The 18633-nt window shown below is 64.3% G+C and overlaps 5 protein-coding genes across 5 annotated transcripts; 2 read left to right on the plus strand and 3 right to left on the minus strand.

Annotated features, from left to right (window-relative positions):
* Window positions 1-3644: 3644 nt before the first annotated feature.
* On the plus strand, window positions 3645-5329 carry EMIHUDRAFT_203689 (hypothetical protein; the record flags this gene model as incomplete). Its single annotated transcript, XM_005781543.1, has 4 exons — window positions 3645-3653; window positions 4002-4093; window positions 4238-4278; window positions 4353-5329. The coding sequence occupies 4 exons, from the start codon at window positions 3645-3647 to the stop codon at window positions 5327-5329; spliced, it is 1119 nt and encodes a 372-aa protein (XP_005781600.1).
* A 123-nt stretch (window positions 5330-5452) lies between these two features.
* On the minus strand, window positions 5453-7734 carry EMIHUDRAFT_99628 (hypothetical protein; the record flags this gene model as incomplete). The annotated part of the gene is made up of 4 exons (XM_005781544.1): window positions 5453-5737; window positions 6037-6103; window positions 6805-6966; window positions 7076-7734. The coding sequence occupies 4 exons, from the start codon at window positions 7732-7734 to the stop codon at window positions 5453-5455; spliced, it is 1173 nt and encodes a 390-aa protein (XP_005781601.1).
* Window positions 7735-9874: 2140 nt separating this feature from the next.
* EMIHUDRAFT_203691 (hypothetical protein) lies at window positions 9875-11075 on the minus strand (the record flags this gene model as incomplete). Its single annotated transcript, XM_005781545.1, has 4 exons — window positions 9875-10003; window positions 10237-10293; window positions 10528-10647; window positions 10719-11075. The coding sequence occupies 4 exons, from the start codon at window positions 11073-11075 to the stop codon at window positions 9875-9877; spliced, it is 663 nt and encodes a 220-aa protein (XP_005781602.1).
* Window positions 11076-11705: 630 nt separating this feature from the next.
* Window positions 11706-14411, plus strand: EMIHUDRAFT_99629 (hypothetical protein; the record flags this gene model as incomplete). The annotated part of the gene is made up of 2 exons (XM_005781546.1): window positions 11706-12248; window positions 13704-14411. 2 exons carry the CDS (start codon window positions 11706-11708, stop codon window positions 14409-14411), a joined length of 1251 nt encoding a protein of 416 aa, XP_005781603.1.
* Window positions 14412-15234: 823 nt separating this feature from the next.
* EMIHUDRAFT_203694 (hypothetical protein) lies at window positions 15235-16823 on the minus strand (the record flags this gene model as incomplete). Its single annotated transcript, XM_005781547.1, has 3 exons — window positions 15235-15246; window positions 15941-16267; window positions 16806-16823. 3 exons carry the CDS (start codon window positions 16821-16823, stop codon window positions 15235-15237), a joined length of 357 nt encoding a protein of 118 aa, XP_005781604.1.
* Between the last annotated feature and the right edge of the window lie 1810 nt (window positions 16824-18633).

Consider the following 18633-nt stretch of genomic DNA (forward strand, 5'->3'; position numbering starts at 1 on the left):
AAGCGATGTCCGCCTGCTCCAGTGGAGCTGCTCTCCAGGCTTCTGTCGCAAAGAGCTGCATGCCACCGAAGGCGCTGTCGAGGTTCGCCGAGCGCGGCGCAGGTTGGGGGAAGCCGCCACCGACGAGCGCGTTGGACTTTTCACTCCGGACAAAGACGGGTAGACGCACACGAGCCGCGGTCGTCTACCCGTCATAGTGGCGAGGCGCGGGACCTCCCCGGTGGGGCCCCGGACCCCACTTCCCGCCTCTGACCTCTCCGTCTCTGACTCTCTGTGAGTGTGACTGTGTGGCGAAGTGGGTGGTGGGGGGGCGTACGGGTAAACCACCTCCTCAAGTTGGACAGCTGTGCTCGGCCGCTCGCCCCATGGGTCGCGGGGCTTCGCCTCGGCCACGTCCCTCGCCTGCTCACAGCTAGAGGTGTGAAGAGACGCCGTTCACACCATCTAGCACCTCCCTCGCCTGCGTGGTGAAGTACGCCGGCTTCGGGGCGGGAATAAGGCGGCGTCGCGCAGTGTCTTCAGAGCACCGCGTGAGATGTCAGGGAGAGACGGGGAATGCAGCTGAACACGGCGCAGTACGGTTGAGTGCGTGTCCTCTCGAGTGCTAGTTGGGACGGAGACATGAGCGCCGTATTCCGCTTCTTGGGCCCGAGAGATAGGGAGATGCGGGGAGGTATTCCGCTTCTAGGGCCCCTCGCCGACGCAACCGCGTGCGTCTCCGCCAGCGCGTCGCCCGAGGCGAGGCCGCGAAGGGACGTGTGCAACCGCCACCTTGAATGGGGCATGAGCCATCGATCAAGCGCTTGAACGCCGCGGAGAGGGGCGTGCGCCGCACAGCACTCTCCACTCCCCACATCTCCCCTATATCTCCCCGTATCTCCCCATGTCTCCCCTATATCTCCACCGGCCGTGGGACTGGAGGAGGGAGGCGTGCAGCTCGTCGATCGCCTGTTCACAGCTCGAGGTGTGAAGAGACGCTGTTCACAGCTGGGAGGCGTGCAGCTCGTCGATCGCCTAGTGGTAGCACGAGGCAGGCCTTCCTCCCAAGGCCGGGGACCCCGACCCCGGGGGACCCCGACCCCCCGCCCAAGCTCCTCTCCAGCATATGGGTCCCAGCATATGCACAGGGGCCGACCGCCTTGACGTAGTCTCCGCGGCACTCGGAGAGGTGAGAGAGCAGCATCGAGTCGAGGTGCTCGAGCTGGTTCTCGATGTTGTCGCGCTGGCAGCCGAGCCGGCCGCCCAGCCGGACCATCATCCGCCGCCGCTTCTCCTGCGCCGCCGGCGCGGTGTAGTGCAGCAGCGCCTCCGCCAGCTGCGACGGGCGGAAGGAGGTGCGCGAGGCGCCCGCGAGCTCGCCCACCACCTGGGTTCGGCGACCCGGGGGGGGTAGGGGATTTGGATTCGGTACCGAGGGGGTAGGGGAGTTGGCCGCGGCACCGTCCCGATGATCGACATGCCCTCCTCGGCGTCGACCACCGCTGGGATGTGGAACTGCGGCAGCCGGCTCGTCACCTTGCGCCGGCGGTACCAGAGCCCAAAGAGCGCGGCGCCAAACGCAGCCATCGCCGGGAGCGCCAGGAGGTACGCGGGGGACTCGACGCGCACGCACGAGAGGGCGGGGGAGCCCGTGTGGTCATAAAAGAGGGCCGAGCAGCACTCCCGGCCGCCGCTGTCGTGCAGCGCAGCCTGCAGCGCCAGCGTCGTGTTCGCCCAGCCAGAGCAGTTGCTGCCGCCGCCTCGCAGTGCAGCGACGGCATCCTCGAGGTCGCCCTGCGCCTGGTCCAGCGCCTCGCCACCCGCCGCCCACGAGCCCGCCGCCCCTCCTCCTCCCTCCTCCGCCGCGAGACCGGCGCCCCAGTCGCCCCTGCACGCGGCCCGAGAGCGCGCCCCGCCGTGCCAGTCACCCCAGACAGGCGCGCCTACTAGAGGGGTGACTCTCTCGCCTACTAGAGCGCCTGCGAGAGAGCGGCTACTCTCTCGCCGCGCGGTGCTCGAGCGGTGCTCGCGTGGAGACCAGCGCCGTGTGACCGATGGCTGTGGCGGAGAACCGGTTGGCGTGTGAGGGCGAGGGTGGCGGGGGCGAGGGTCTGCGGCGGTGAGGGAGATGGCGGCGAGGGAGGCGGTGGTGACGGCAGAGGCAGCGAAGGCGGCGGCGGCGGCGAGGGAGATGGCGACGAGGGAGGCGGGGGCGAGGGCGGCGGCGGTGAGGGCGGCGGCGGGAGAGCAGGCGGTGAGGTGTCGAGGGCGGTGGCGGTGAGGGCGGAGACGGCGAGGGCGGCGGCGGAGAGGAGGGCAGTGGGTTGAGAGCAGCGGGTAGGGGAGCGTCGAGAGGCAAGACACACGGGCGACGCAGGTGTGGGCGGCGAGGGCGGCCGCAGGGCGGCGTGACACCCACCGTCCGCGTCGGCCGCGCTGCCACACAGGAGGCGGAGCACCTGCGTGTCGAGGGGAGGGGGGGGGGGGGGGGGCACCGCATCAGCAAGTGGGTAGGTGGGGCGCGCGCGGCTGCGGGGTGCGGCGGCAGGGCGGGGCGGGCAGTGCCAGCGGAGTGGTGGAGTGCAGAGGGGGCAGAGTGTGAGGGGTGAGGGGTGAGGGGTGTCGTAGACGGGTCCCCGAGGGCAGAGCTCGCTCTGGTCACTGGCCACTGCCAATCCTCCGCCGTCCTCCCAGGCCAGTGCGGTGCGCGCCCTCTCCTCTCAAGCTCGAGGGGGGGGGGTGTCGCGCAGTGGCTGCGGGCAAGGCGCGTGAGCGTGCGGGGCCGCACCTCGGCAAACTGCGTGTCGTTGTACGAAGCGGGCGCCTGCGAGAAAAGGAGGGCAGAGGTGAAGGAGGCCGGGCCCGCGCGAGGGTGGGCCTGGCGCATCCAGACGACAGCCACCCCTGCCGGCCTCTACGGCCTGCGCCTCTACGCCCATCCCCGGGTGAGACGCGTGCGACGTCCCCGAGCGCTTCCCCCCCTCCGCCCCCCCCCCAGCACCGCCACTGGCGTGCGCACCGAGCAGAAGACGAGCGGCGCGCCGACGGACCGACTGCGCTGCGCCGCAGCCGCCGCCGCCTGAGCAGCCGAGCAGCCGACGGCGCTCTCCGAGATTGGCGTGCTGCAGTACGGCCCGCCCCTCAGAAGCGACGTGCAGCGGCACACGCGGCGCTTTTCGTCGCACTCGCCGCGCCCGCACTGCTCGTCCTCGTCACAGTCGCCGCCGCCGGAGTATTCGTCCTTCTCGGACATCAAAATCTTCAGGACTCCCCTGTCGTCCTGTGTGCCAGCGCTGCTGTCACCAAGACGCCTTCCAGGTGAGAACGGCGTTCTCGGGTAACTCAGCTGTGAACTTCCCAGTTGTTTGCTCTCCCTCCCTCCCTTACCCTGTTCATGACTTGCTAGCGGGACCTGAGTATTGTATAAAAATACTGTAGGGCGCTTGCACGGATTTCGCAGCGCCCTCCCCAAATTAAGGACGCCCTTACCAATCACACAACCTAATTGAAAGGGCGGTATAAAGGGAAGAGCCTCCAGACGCCGTCCCTCTTTCACACACCCTTGATGTTAACGCCGTTCACCAAGGAAGCCCCAAACGAGTCGAGTCACATTTTGTTGTATGACGTCCCCCCCCCCACCCCCACCCGCACCCGCACCCCTTGGGATGCACAAGGTTTGCCTCTCGCACCCCGTCTGTTTTGGCTTCCTTTTTTCTCTACAAGACCTCTCTTTTCCTCTCTATTTTCCCGGGGAAACTGCGTGGAAACCGTCAAATTTTGGGCTCTGAGCCGAGTCTGAGGCTGGTTTGGGCCCAAAATCAGCCAAATTTTAGGCCAAATCGGCAAAATGCCGGGAATTTTGCGGAGAACCCGTGTATTAATACCTGGAAATTACCCTGCGACCGCCTGGGTATTTTCTCTAGTTCCTCAATTTTGCCTCAGATTTTGCCCCAGACCAGCTCTCACGCGCATGAACTCACCGCCCATAAACGCAGTCACCCCCTTCTACTGCTGCGCACAAGGCCGGGACTACGACCCTTGCCGAGGCCTTCTTCGGCACGGGTCGCGTGCACACCGCCAGCGGTGCATGCTGCCGCGCCGTGCAACGAACGAGGTGCGCTCGCGTATACGTGCTCCTCTGTCGTCGGCTCCTTCTCTCCCTTTCCCCTCACGTCGCCTCGATCGAGATCGCCGCTGCCACTCGCCACATTGCCAATGACCCACACGCTCATACGCGCACGAATTCCGTTATGCCCAGGAACCTGACGGTCGCGGCCAAGTCAACGCCGCCCATGTGTGGTTCGTGCGACTCAGCATGTCCGACCACGCACGCTGCGCCTAACCTCGTGATCAAGCCCACCTCTAACCCGCAGGTGCGCGCGAGCTTGGCTGGCCAAAGGAGTCTCACTTCTTCGACTGGTGCTTGGAGCACGGGCGCTGCGAGGATTACCCACTCGTCTTCCGCAGCCGGCCGGCGGGGTCAAACATGGAGGCGACACCACGGATGCTCTCACAGCCACGCGCCGCCGAGGCACTCGCTGCTGTGATGCCTCCAAGCATCCGGCCAGCCGCTCGGTTCATCATATTACTGAGGGAGCCTACCTCCCGCCTCTTCTCCTGGTATAACCACCAGGTGCGTGCAGGCTGGGTGCGCTCCCCATTCGCAACCTACGCGGACAACCAGCTGCATGAATGGCGCATGCGGTCAACGCGCACCGCATTTGCCGCCCTAGATCCGATGCCGGACATCGGACGCGGGCTATACGCGCAGTCGGTCCTGCACTGGCGCCGCTTCTGGATGCGAAAGGCGCTGCTGCTGCTCAACTACCACACGGCCTTTAGTGAAATGGCCGCGGTCTCGAGGGCCGCGCTTGAGCAATTCACCGGCGTGCGGCCAGGCCTGTTCAAGCGGGAGAACTCCTTTCGCGCCAAATCGTCGCTTCCTTGCGCAGCTCGCGACCAGCTCCTGCGGTTTTACTCTCCACACAACGAGGACCTCTACCGGATGGTCCGGCAAGATGCGTTCGACGGCTCTTCGCCGGAAGCAGAGCCGCCCTTTGGCACTCTGCCGCCGCCAGCCTGCTCTGAGTTTGTCACCAATTCGACGCCGACGCCAACCCCACCCACGCAGCGGCAGCAGAACCAGCAACAGTGCCGGCCGTTTTGCGACTCTCACTCGGCGGCGTGGCGCACGCTTTGGGGGGGAGGCAAGTGCAGCTGGAGCACGTGTGAGGGCTGCGCGCACTGTCTCCGTGAAACGAAGGTTCGCCCTGGGCTGGGCCCTCGTCGGGTCGCGAACCATGTCGCGAGCGTCGGCACGAGGGTTAGTGTTCAGATGACGAAGAGTTGATCAGTTTTACTATGCTTTGGTCAGGTCTGGAGATAAACGACGATGAACACATAGCACATAGCAGGCCGATCCAAAACCGTACGCACAAAATCGTGATTCGCTTGATTCGGGAGGAGGGGGCCGTCACAGCCGCGCGAGGTCGAGCTCGAGCAAGATGGGGCAGTGGTCGCTCCCGTGCATCTCCTGCAGATGTTGCACGTCGACGACTGCGGCGGGCGGGACGCCGGACGCGAGCAGAAAGTAGTCGATCCGGAGCCCTCGGTTGGCGGGGCGGGCGCGCGCTCGCTGCGACCAGTACGTGTATTGCCCCGCGGCACGCCCGTGCACCTGGCGGAAGGCGTCGCGCATGCCGAGCGGCGGCGCCAGGAAGCAGCGCAGCGATGCGCGCTCCTCGGGCGTCGTACCGGCCTGGGGTGGTGGTGGCGAGGGGGGTGGGGCGAGGGGGGTGGGGCGAGGGGCGTGGCGACGGGGCGTGGCGACGGGGCGTGGTGTGAGGCGCGGCGGGTGGGGGAGCGAAGCGGAAAGCGGGCGGCAAGCGGGGCGGCGAGGCGAGTTGGCAGGATGCGGCGATTGTGGCCGCCTGCGTGAGCGTGCGCCGCTCGGCAGGGTTGTGGAAGTCGACGTCCTACAGAGTCGCATTCGTTTTGATGTCCACAGCCTTCTTTCATTGACGAGGCTGTTGGCAGGTCAGCGTCCTCGTGGGCGACGTTCATGTCGCCGCACACGCACACGCGACTCTCGCCCGTCGCCTGCGCCGCGATAGCAGCGCGGAACCTAGTTGAATGCATGCGATGCAACGGGCACCTCATAGGGGGAATGGGATGGGAGCAAGCCTCCGCCCGGCGGGATGCTTGGCCCAGCGGGGGGGCTTGGACTTCTTTGCTGTGTGTCCGTGCGTCCGTGTGTGTGTGCGTGTGTGTGTGTGTGTGTGTCCGTGCGTCCGTGTGTGTGTGCGTGTGTGTGTGTGTGTGTGTCCGTGCGTCCGTGTGTGTGTGTGTGTGTGTGTGTGTGTGTGTCCGTGCGTCCGTGTGTGTGTGTGTGTGTGTGTGTGTGTCCGTGCGTCCGTGTGTGTGTGTGTGTGTGTGTGTGTGTGTGTGTGTGTGTGTGTGTGTGTCCGTGCGTCCGTGCGTCCGTGTGTGTGTGTGTGTGTGTGTGTGTGTGTGTGTGTGTGTGTGTGTGTGTGTGTGTGTGTGTGTGTGTGTGTGTGTGTGTGTGTGTGTCCGTGCGTCCGTGTGTGTGTGTGTGTGTGTGTGTGTGTGTGTGTGTGTGTGTGTGTGTGTGTGTGTGTGTGTGTGAGCGTGTGCGTGTGCGCGTGTGTGTGCGTGTGTGTGTGTGTGTGTGTGTGTGCGTGTGTGTGTGCGTGTGTGTGTGCGTGTGCGTGTGTGCGTGTGTGTGCGTGTGTGTGCGTGTGTGTGTGTGTGTGTGTGTGTGTGTGTGTGTGTGTGTGTGTGTGTGTGTGTGTGTGTGTGCGGAACCTCGCGTCCCACCCCGCCGCGCGGTCCGTGCGGTACTCGAGCCTCTGCAAGTCTGCGCCCGAGTTGGGCACGTAGACGTTGATCAGCTTGAGGCGCGGCCCTCCGCCGCCGCCGCCGCCGCCCACCGCCGACGCCCCGCTGAGCTCCCACAGCAACGCGCGCCTGTGCGTTGGGGCGAGGCAGCCTCGCCGAACGAGGCGGCGGCAGGCCCGCGGCACCCCGCCACCCCGCGGCGTGGGCGAGTGCGCGACGCGGGGCGTGCGCTGCGCACCCCTCCCTGTCCGCCTCGTGCGCCGGGTCGACTGAGAGCGGGCGGCAGGCGGCGTCCCCAACGCGCCGCCGCCACAGGGTCGACACGCCCGCGTACCCCTTGCGCGCCGTCGAGCATGCCCACGCCGCGCGCCACGCCTCGCCGCCGCCCAGCGCCTCGTAGAGCGCCGCCTCGACCTCCGCCACGTGGCTCTCTTGCAGCTTGGTCTCCTGCAGCATCAGCACGTCGACGCCCTCCTCGTCGACCAGCCGCCGCAGCGTCGACCGCCCCTCCTCGCGGCGCAGCAGCCCTCGCAGGCCAGCCACGTTCCACGAGGCGGCGCGCAGCCGCCGGGCGCCAGGCCCTGCGGCGCCCGCCTTTCGAGGCGTCGCGTCGATGGGCACAGGCGGACGGGCGCTGTTCGGCCGCCTCGGAGCTCGCGGCGGCGGCGGCAGCGGCGGCGGCGGCCCTGGTGAAGGCGAGGACAACGGCGCAGACAGCCGCTCGATCAGATCAGCCTTCCTTCCAGAGACTCGCAGCCCACGCTCCCGGAGACGCTCCTTGAGCGCAGCCACGGTGAGCGAGGCCAGCTCCGCATCGGAGTGGCTCATGGAGATGTGGCTCATGGAGACCGAGGCGGGAGCGGCCAGCCAAAGACGCGGCGGGAGGGGAAGGCGCATGTATGTGTGCTGCATGCGGCCGCCCCCGGGTCTAAAAAGAATTTTACAAATTTTAGCGCCTGCCACCCTTTCCCGCTACCGAAGGGAACCCCAGTGCCAACACCGACCGTTGAGGTACAAGTGCTCGAAACGAGAGTGGACCTGAGCAACGACATGACAGGGCGGGATATGATCGCAGTGGGAGTCAGAAATGTGGTCCTTGCGCGAGGAATGCTCGATAAACTCGAGGGACCAAAATACGCGGAGAGGAGAGCGGAGTTACGCAGAAAGGCGAGAGAAGCAGCGAGAGCAAGAGATCGGCAGACGACAGCGGCGTCTCAGAACGAGGCCGAGGAGAGCGATGAGTCAGGGGAAGAGACAGCAGGAGAGAGAACGACGAGAGTGAGAAGAATGCGAGGTGGCATGAAGGTCACTGCAAGAATTGGTGATAAACTGCGGAGAGAGATAGGAATTGGTAGACGCCCGAGGGTAGGCGACGGCTAACACCACACTTCTCCCCTAAAATCCCTGTGTGGTGGCGGCGTACCGTCCTCCCATCCCTCCCTTGGGTTGTCTGTTTTCTTTCTTTCTTTCTTTTCCCCGTGGTGTGCCGGTGATAGTACTAGCACGCGCCAGTTCACACCTGTGTCGAGCCTGTGTGCTGTGAGAGAGAGTTCTTTTGTTTAAATTCTTTTCCCCTTTCCCGCTCCTAGAAATTCAATTAGCTGCTCAGGCCGGGGGAGGGGGAAAGGCCTCCTGTTCCTCGCGGAACGCGAGCAGGCCCCTCCTTGCCCGGCCTTCGATGCAGGGCGGTGGTCGTGCCATCGTCGCTTCTGAGCCCTGGTGTCGAGGTGTCGAGGCCCGGTGTCGAGGGTGTCGAGCTGCTGTCGAGGGATAGAGGTGTCGAGGCCTGTCGAGGCCTGTCGAGGCCTGTCGAGGCCTGTCGAGGCTGGGACCAAGCTTGTCCGTGTCGAGGGGTGTCGAGGGGTGTCGAGGGTGTCGAGGGTGTCGAGGGTGTCGAGGGTGTCGAGGGTGTCGAGCAGGTGTCGAGTGTTGTCAAGGGGTTTTGCGTCTAAGGTGTCGAGGTGTCCAAGGTGGCAGGATGCAGTTGCAGCCCATCAACAAAACTTGGGCAGCAGTTGCAAAGCTGTTTCATCCCTTAGTTGCAGCCTCAGTTGCACCCTGTTGATGTAGCACAACCTGAGCACAACCAGTATACTCTCTGTGGACATTTGAGGACATCAAGTGCCGGGAGTCATTGCCACTGTGCACAAAGGTGCTGTGCAGGCGCAGCACCGCAGCAGCGTCGCCGCTGCAGCAGCGTCGCCCCTGCAGCGTCACCGGCGCACAAAGCGCAACTGACCACAGCGCTCATGGCACAAGGCTGGTGCCATGAGTCAGTGGACATTGCCACTGCACAAGGTGCTGTCCAGCAGCTAAGGGCTGCCAGTACCCCATCGCAGCAGCGTCGCCGCCGCTGCAGCGTCGCCGTTGCAGCGTCGCCAGTGCACAAAGCGCAATGGACCACAGGTCTGCACTCATGGCACAAGCTCACTGGTGTGAGGATTCATTGCCACTGTACAAGGTGCTGTGCAGCACCTGAGGGCTACCTGAGTACTGCCATGTTTGCTGCATCAACAGGGGTGCAACTGAGCTGCAACTTGAGCTAGAACTTGAGAGGCTGCAACTCAGGGATGAAAGTACTGCCAGCCAAGTTTGATTGCTGCTGCAACCCTGATTTCTAACTCTGACTCCAATGGGTCTACATCTCTGCTGTGTTAGGATCATCAGAGGTGTCGAGCGGTGTCGAGCGGTGTCGAGCGGTGTCGAGCGGTGTCGAGCGGTGTCGAGGGGTGTCGAGGGGTGTCGAGGTGTCGAGTTTGGCACCTTGACACGGACGAGCTTGGTCCCAGCCTAGATGGTGTCGAGGGGTGTCGAGGGGTGTCGAGTTGGTCGAGTTGGCATGGGGTGTCGAGGTGTCGAGTCAGTGTCGAGGTTTGGTGTCGAGGTGTCGAGGCCAGGGCTCAGCGTCGCTTCTGCGGCTGGTCTATGAGAGGTTTTGAGGTGCGAGCCCTGGAGGCCCTGGGGATGGGGGGAGACTACCCGCGGGCCTAGAAGGCCCGCGCGCAGGGGGGTGGGACATTGAGATTGAACATTCTGTTCAGCGTGTGGACCACTTGAGTCCGATGTCCAGCGTCGGCGCGTAGCTCGGGTCGTACAAGTACTCACCGGTCTCAGCGGCATTGCCATGGTAGGCCAGGCCCACCTTATACCGCAGCGCAGCGCGAGCCTGCATGTGCTCGAGCAACCCCACCTTGGAAGGCAACTCGCCGCGAGGCCAGCCCTCCTCCAGGAGGACCTGCTTGCGGCGCGCTGCAGACGAGGGGTTGAGGAGGTCGTAGTCGCCAAGGTCTTCTGCCTCCCAGGGCGGAAGGCCCGGGCGCGCGGGCCCGCCCAAGACGGCTGGGCGAGGGAGCGCGCGGCGGAGCAGCGAGCTGAGGAGGTTGTACTCTCTGCTCGCACCAGGGTCAACTCACGAGTGCCGATAGACCGCTGCCAGGCTCCAAAAACGTCTAGCGCCTGGTGGTCGTCATGCGAGTACCGATAGTGGGGCGGGAAGTGCGCGTCGAACCGCGCAGCAGCCTGTGGAACTCGATTTTTTGATTCCTTCTTTGCTGCTCTCCTGGATCTTTTGGAGGTCGGTGCGGCGGAGGTGGAGGTGGCGGAGGCTCGGCGAGCACGGCTGGGAGCGGCAGAGGGTTCAGGATCCGGGCAAGCGCGGATCTGAGAAGAGGGGTGGCTTTGGTTGGTCACGATCGGGACGGATGACACGTCTGATGCAGACATGCGGTCACCCTCGATTCCTGTTTGTTGAATGTTGAAGCCCTCTTCGATGCAGTCGCAGGAGTGATAACCCATCGAGGTGGGAGCCGCCTGCGGCAATATCTAATTCCTCCACCAGTGGCGCAAGCCCGCTCGTCCCGACGCTTGAGCGACTCGTCCACTTTCCCAGCCACACTCTGCACAGCATCCTCCTCCCCCTCCTCACTGTAGTTGTCCCACCCGTCGTCGGAGTCGTCGCCACGGCGCTCGAAGCGGCAGCAGAGCTCCTCTTCCTCTGCTTCCTCTGCTAGCAGCTGCGCCAGCACTGCCTCCCACTCAGGGTCGGCAGCAGAGCCAGCATCGCTTTGAGCAGAGCAGCGCATTGCCACGTCCTCATCGCAGAGCTCCACCGCGGCGAGAGACGTGGTGACAGTGGCGACCGACGTGCCAGTGGCGCGGCTGGCATCGCCAGCAGCGAGGCCGCCAGCATCGCCGCCGCGCACCGCGGCGTGGGGCGCAGCAGCGTGCCGTTCGGCCATCGTGTTACGACATCCGACTGCATCCACAGACCTTGTTCAGTCTTCTCAACCTTGTTCAGTTAGTCAGTGTTACACACCTCCAGCATGAAGGACGGGCCCACACGCACACACACGCTGCACACAGACCTTGTTATTGACAAGAAAACACGTTCACAGATAGGTCGATATTAAGAACTTCACAGTTTTCACGGCTCGCTGGATGGAGGCGGCTCTTTTCTCTTCTTTAGAAAGCGTCGTCCGCGCCTTGTCATCTCCTGTCTTGCGTCCACCCATACCGGGTTGGTGTCCCAGTCCGAGCTCCGAGCTGTTCTTCACCTTCGATACATACATGCCTTGTCTCTGTTGCGTGAGTCGTGCGTGCGCGGGCGCACATAAAGTTCAGATAAAGACGGGTAATCTGAAAAACGCCGGTTGATCTCCGACGCGAATCTCAACGTCGAATATTACATTCTTTTCGGAGTCCCGTGCCTGTGGTCTCTGTAGGGAGTAGGTATGTCTCTGTGGTGTTGTGAGAGAGAGCTTAGTAGTAAAATGCCTTTTAAATCTTTGGTTTCTTACATCTTTGGTTGCGGTCTAAAATTCTTTTGTCAGCGCCACCTCCACGCGCCCCCGGTTCCTCGCTCCTGCAGGATGGCTGACCCGAGGCGCACCGTGTCCGGCAAGAGCGCGGGAGACCTACGCACCGACCCACGCACCTACGAGCAGCGATGGCTCGACGATTGCAACGCTGCGGGCGGGCGCAAGCGCGGCCGGCCGGGCGAGGTGGCCGACGATGTGGCGCGGCCGACAACCCGGAGGTCGCGCGAGGGCCTCGTCCGCGAGTACGCGATGCTACTGCTCCTCGAGCGCCGGAATGTCCGGTTCAAGGACTTTCTCCAGCAGTGCGCCCTCGAGAACAAAATTGCCGATGTCGAGTTCCCGGCGGAGGAGGCCGCGGAGTCCCGGCAGGGCAAGCTGTCGCTCGTGCGGCAGTACAACGTGCTACTCGACCGGCTGGGCGGCGCAGCGAGCTCGTCCCAGGGCTCAGCCGCGCCGCCTGCCGATGAGCCGGCGGCAGCTCCCGCGCCGGCGGCGGCAGCTCCCGCGCCTGTGGTGGTAGCTCCTGCGCCGAGTGCGGCAGCGGCAGCGGGAGGCGAGCCGAGGCCGCACTGCCAGGCGTGCAACGGCCGCCACGTGAGGCACACCTGCGGCCGCTCGGGATCCGGGGGTAGTAAGAAGCAGAGTGCCGAGAAGCGGTGACACGGCCCCGCGCCGCTGCGAGGGGCGAGACCGAGAGTGCACTATCCACAAAACAGAGGACAGACCTTGAGCTCGCTTGTACTGAATTTAACCTCTTTTTTTGGATTAACCCTAGTAGGTGGATAGTGTCGCTGTTTTCGAAAGGCGCTGACGGCCCGGCGCGTACCGCGCGACGCCCGGGCTACCCACCAGTGAAAGGCCTATACCAACCCTTCAAAATGACCTACTAACTTTGGTACACTCTCACTTTGATATTTCCCGCGGTGCACACTCAAAGTCCGGAAATCTCACAGACGCGCGCGTTTTGGCCGGCTACCCCATCGGGTCGCACGGAGACACGGGAAGGCTGCCGCAAGCCGCCTCCGGGTGCAGGGGCCCGACGCGGTAGGCGGGGGCAACAGCCCGGTAGCTGGCCGCGCCTCTCCGCCCCGCCCGTCGCCGCTGCACCCCTTGCCGCGGCCCTCGTCGCTGCTGCAGCGACGACAGCCGCGGCACGAGGTCAGAACGCGGCCTCGGAGAGCTCGAGCGAAGGCGCCGACGGTGGCGGCCGTGGTAGTGGTTGATGGTAGAAGGCTCCTGAGCCGTCGGGCACCACGCTCGACGTCGCCGAGGAGCCGCACCCGGCGCGAGCGCCTGCGCGTCGGCGGGTGCCACCGAAGGCGGGTGGGCAGCACCGGGCGGGGCGGCGGAGCTTCTCGAGGCGCGCACGTGCCCCGCGGGTCGTGCGCCGAGGCAGACGGCCGAAGAACCGGTGGAGTATCGCGCCCTCCTTCGCCGTGCCGCGTGTGCGCTGCGCCCGCTCGAGAGGCCGTCGAGAGCAGCGCGGCGCAGCCGATCCGGGCGATGAGCGTGCGCGGAACCGACCGGACCCGTCAATGTCCACTATGCGGGCATGGCCAGGCCGGCGCGGTTTGGTCTGGCGACCTACAGGGCGCGCACCGCGGTTGTGTCAACGCGAGATTCCGCGAGACCGCCTGTCTGACAGGTTATCCACCCACTAGGGTTAACGGCGAAAAAATGCGGAGCATTGCTTGATCCTTTCCGCGCGCCGCCGTGCTATGATGTATGAAAAGGAATTATGTATGTAAAAGAGGGAAGCAGTCGAGAGGACAGGGGAGGGACGTGTCCGAGGGGGACGGGGGAGGGACGACTTTGGTGTTGGAGGGGGAACGACTATGGTGTTGGACGGCATCAATGGAGGATGGGCGGCCTCGAATCACGGTCACGTTGGTTAGCGAGGACAGCGACGGCGTCGTTGGCTGAGCGCAGGGGCGAGGGCGTCGACCGACGGGCGGCGCATCAGGAGCCCCTCGCTGGCGAGCGGCTGGCGCGGGAGGTCACGGAACGACGGGTCGAACGACGGGTCGAGCCCCCCCTCCACCGGTCGAGGCCGCGGTCGAGACGGTGAGCGCGGCCGAGGCCCTCGCGAACGTCGCGGAGTACGGCCCGAACTACGTCCTGCCGCAGGCCGCGGAGTCTAAGACGGCGCGGCGGAAACGGCTGCGCGTGGACGCGGCGGCGAGGATCGCCGGGCACGCTGTAGTCGAGACTGGCACGCACGTGGAGATCCTGGGCGAGCAGAGGTGGTGGCCGGGCACCATCACGGGGCGGGAGGAGGGTTCGGACGGCCGGCTCGTGCACGCGGTCGAGTACGACGGCTACCCCGACCAGGATTTCCGAATCAACTTAGAGGAAGAGACGTGGAGGCGGGTGACGCTCGGCGCCGGCGGCGCGGCCCCCACCAGCGGCGAGGACAGCGACGGCGAGGGCAGCGACGAGGCTGCGGACGCGCTGCCGGCCAGCGCGACCGACAGCGGCAGCGCGGTCGCCACCAGCGACAAGGGGAGCGACGTCGAGGGGGACGGCGACGAGGCTGGGGACGCGCTGCTGACCTGCGAGCCCGCTCCGACACAGCCAAGGGAGCGGCGCAGCACGAGGGCTGGCGACGAGAGCCCGGCGGCAGCCGGGATGGCCAGCGGCGACGCCGGCGCCACGTACGCGGCACTCGGCGGGTATGTTGGCCGGGAGGAGGCGGTCGGCGAGGCGAGCTCCGCCCCTGCGGCCCTCAACTGGCCGGTCAAAACCAGGGTGATGTGACGACGATAACATACGCGAACATCTCGCTCGGTGATCGCTCGCCAGGTAGGATTAATCGCTGGAATCAGGTGTATTTTATTTTTGCTTGGGTGGGCCTCATGATGAAATTCTCGTAAACTCGTGACGCTTGTGGGGCTAGTATGTTGTTTTCTGGGGGCGTTCGGGGCGGCGGAGTATTTTTATGTGCGCGCGGGCGGCGGCGGCCAGGGGCGGCCCCTGGGGACCAAATGGCCGATTTTTTACGATCGAACACACCCGGTGGTGGCGTGGGGAGTGCGGAACGCTACTGGCGGCGCGTGACAGGGCCTCTCTCGGTTGCGTGTGCCGCCCATCGGCGGCACGCGGGTGCGCAGACATTGGTTTGCGACTCTGCCCGCTCGCTCGTTGTGTACACTCCACACTCTCTCTCACCAGAGGAAAGCAAACGAGTCACTAACTCGTAACTGCAGGGGAGTCTTGTAGCTCGATCGGTCACACCGCCATCGCCGTCGGGGAGAGGGGGGACGACACTGCTCTGGAAGCGTGCACCTCGATCCTGTACCGTGTTTGTTATGACCCCCCCCAATGAACACATCAGTGAGGGAGGGCGAGACGATCGCCGCCCCGGGCGTCGCGCCGTGGCGGTGCCAGCAGGTGGGCTCCGGCGCCGCCCCGCGCGCGCGCAAGCGCGGCGGCGACGCCTCCGCACCACCCGTGCCACCGCCCGGCCGAGCGAGGAGCAGGAAGACGAGCAGAGACATGCTGTCTCAAGGGTTTGTTGACGGCTTCCGCACTTGGAGCACTTGGAGTGCAGTCATTAACCCAGCGAGCCGGATGATCGGTGTTAAAAAAGGACCTTAAAACAGGAAGCAGACTGAGCCGGCGGAAGAGAGGCCGTCCGGAATTTTACAACCAAACGGCAAGACGGAAGCTAGCCGTTTAGGGGCTAACAGGGTTATACCGTTCGTCTGCTGTCGACCCGCAGTGGCCCGCACGTACTCACAATAACACCTCTGCTCTCTGGAGGTCTCTCAGGTTGCGCCAGTGGTCCTTGGGCTACAATTGCCCACCATCACGGCAGCTTGAGGCGCCGCACCTGGCCGGGTGGCAGATGGGACAGCAGCTCGTCCGTCTTGGCAAAGAGGGCCAGCGCGCCTACGCGGTGAATCCACCAACACCAGGGCGGGAATGCGGTGTGCAGTGTATTTCGAGCACCGCGTGAATACACGGGATATACGGAGAGAGAGAGAGAGAGAGAGAGAGAGAGAGAGAGAGAGAGAGAGAGAGAGAGAGAGAGAGAGAGAGAGAGAGAGAGAGAGAGAGAGTACGAATGCAGTGCGAGGCAGCGGTGCGAAGTGGCGGTGCGAGGTGGCGGTGCGAGGCAGTGGTGCGAGGGGGCGGTGCGAGGCAGCGGTGCGAGGCAGCGGTGCGAGGCGGCGGTGCGAGGCGGCGGTGCGAGGCAGCGGTGCGAAGTGGCGGTGCGAGGTGGCGGTGCGAGGCAGTGGTGCGAGGGGGCGGTGCGAGGCAGCGGTGCGAGGCAGCGGTGCGACCTTCCACTTTTGGGGCGCCGGCGCGCCTCCCGTGTGCCAAAAGAGGATGTGCTTGCCGCGGAAGCGCTCGGGCTGCGCGCGCGCGGCCTGCGCAAAGTAGTAGAGCGCCTTGCCCGAGTAGGTGTGATCGAGCAGCACGCCCGACTGCCGCGCCGTCTCTGCACAAAAGGCCATCAGCTCGGGCGTCGCCACACCGTATCCCGCCCCCGCGCCCGGGTAGATCGCCAGCATCTCGCGCGCGCATGCCTCGAAGCTGCCGCCGCTCAGCTCGGACACCTCCGCGTCGATGAGCTCGTAAAAGTGCTCTCCAGTGGTGGACCGCGACACCTGGTAGAGGAGGCCGGAGAGGAAGTGTCTAGGAAGTGTCTAGGAAGTGTCTATGCTCTGGCGAGTGGTGGACCGCGACACCTGGTAGAGGAGGCCGGAGAGGAAGCGTCTACGAAGTGTCTAGGAAGTGTCTATGCTCTGGCGAGTGGTGAGCCGCGACATCAGGACCAAAACTCACGAGACCTCGATACTAACAAAAACTACGATACATGAGGTATGGAGGACCCGTCGCCAAACGACGCAGGGCAGAAGACGGTGAGGCGGAGCAGACGCGCAGGGCGAGACGAGGGAGGGAGCAGGACTTTGCGGAGATCAGCAGGAGGATGTACGAAGAGATTAGGAGCAGCAGGGACCCGAGGGACCATGTGGAAGACGGCTAGTGCTAGTCCCCCATCGGGAGGACGACCCCGGCTAGTCGCCGACCACACCCACAAAGAACCCTGCACAGAGATCGCAAGGGCGGGGACCCTTCTTACCCACCTCGTCACAGTAGAGAGGTGTGTCCGTTTTTATTTATTTATTTATTATTTTGGGACACCTTTTGCTCATTCGTCATTGCTGCATGCCCTATGCACAGGTCTGCGGACAGAAAGTCAAAGACAGCGGTGAGGCCGGTGACCGGCGTCAAGTCGCCCCCCCCCCCCCCCCTCTCCCCCTCCCCCGCGCTATGAAACGCCCGCCAAGATCTCAACGTCGGTCTGCAGCCCTACTGTTATATGATAGTAATAGAGCAGTTTGGTCGGAGGGCGCCCGGGTCGCCCCGGAGCGGCCCCGCGCGGGGAGGTGGGTGGAGGGCGGGCGCCACGCCGTCGGGCACGCCCACAGCATACGCCTAGAGCACCACGGCACACAGCCATGTCCGTCCGCGAGGACTTTTCCTTCGAGGCGCCTCTAGGGTCAAGGGCGGCTGAGCTCACACAGGATTAACTCGCCGGTACGCGACGGCGAGCATTTTGCTGGGTGTGTGCATTGGTGGAGGTTAGGTGAAGGTGGTCGTACGTGCGTCTCTTCATTTGTCTGCGGCTCGCCGCGTACGACTGTGTCGCGACCAAATGTGGCGGCCCGTCCGACTCCTCGTGCTTGAGCTTCACCACCTCCTCGAGCTCGTGGATGGCCTTGCGGTCGCCCAGCCGCGGGGTGGGCGGCCCTGGTGCGCGAGCCTGCAGCGGGCTGTTTGTGTGCATGTATTGGGGTGGGGCGTCAGACAGAGCGAGCCCGCGTCGCCGGCCATTCGTCCGTCCTCCATGTTCATGGTATTGCTAAAAATCCCCCCCGGCCGCAATTCGACTCCGAGGGTGGAGCCCCTCGAGACTCGCAGGGGAGAGGGAGCGCGTTCGACTTCACAGGAGAAGCCGTGACCCGACACCCGTGTCTCAAAAAAGCGTCTTCGGGGTGGGGGCATCTCAAGTCATGTGTGGAACCCTGCACAAAGATCGCACGGCGGGCGGGACCTGTTCCTTTTTACCCATCTCGAGTAATTGAAATCTCTAGTCTTTTTTAGAGATTGAGAGCTTAAAGATTTGAAAGACTCCACTCGGGTCTACAGTGCTACCCAGAGATTTGAGACCAGAGATTTGAGATTTGAGACCTCAGTCACTCGGCCTCCGGTGGGAGACTTTGATATTAGAGACCAGAGACTTGGAGAATGAGATTTCCCACACCAAAAGGAATCTGCGGTCGAGTTCGCTCGAGATTCAAGATTTGAGACTGAAGATTTGGACGGCCTCCAACCTAGTCCTAGAGATTTGAGAGCTGAGATTTGGAGATTTGTGGCGTGAATACTGAGACAAGAGCCTCGAAGCTTCTAGAAGGGTTGGGTGGGTTTGACCTGCAGTGAGATTGAGGTCTGAGGTCTGAAATTTGAGATTGAGATTTGAGATTGAGATTTGGGGCCCGGGGAGCCTGCGGCGCCAATTAATCTGCGCTCCTCTTTATGGCCTGCGGCGCCTGGCTTGAGCTTGGAAGTGTAAACGAGTCCGCCAGGGCGGTCTGCAAACACGGAGCGCGCTGCGCGCGCGGTCTACGCCGAATTAGATGAGAGGGACAGCGCTATCCGCAAAGGCTCGACCAGCTGTGGCGGCTCGTCGGCAAAGGTCGTCCACTCCTTGGCGTACGGCTGAAAGCCGGTGTGCGAGTGGAGCATCTGCGTGTCGAGGCGCCACAGCATCTCGCCCTCGAAGATGATGTCTCGCGACAGCTGGACGTACTTGCGAGTCCGATCCATCGCGCCGTCATACGGCACCTGCTTGCCCTGAGCCAGCCGAGTTGACTCCTCGGCATATGAGAGGTTGTGCTTGGCGCGGCAATCTGGGCAGCGCTTGCAGTAGAGGAGCCCGTCAAAGCGCCCGTGCGTGCAGTATACGGTT

This window comes from Emiliania huxleyi (genome assembly GCF_000372725.1).
Source record: "Emiliania huxleyi CCMP1516 chromosome Unknown EMIHUscaffold_20, whole genome shotgun sequence".
Taxonomy (NCBI): domain Eukaryota; phylum Haptophyta; order Isochrysidales; family Noelaerhabdaceae; genus Emiliania; species Emiliania huxleyi.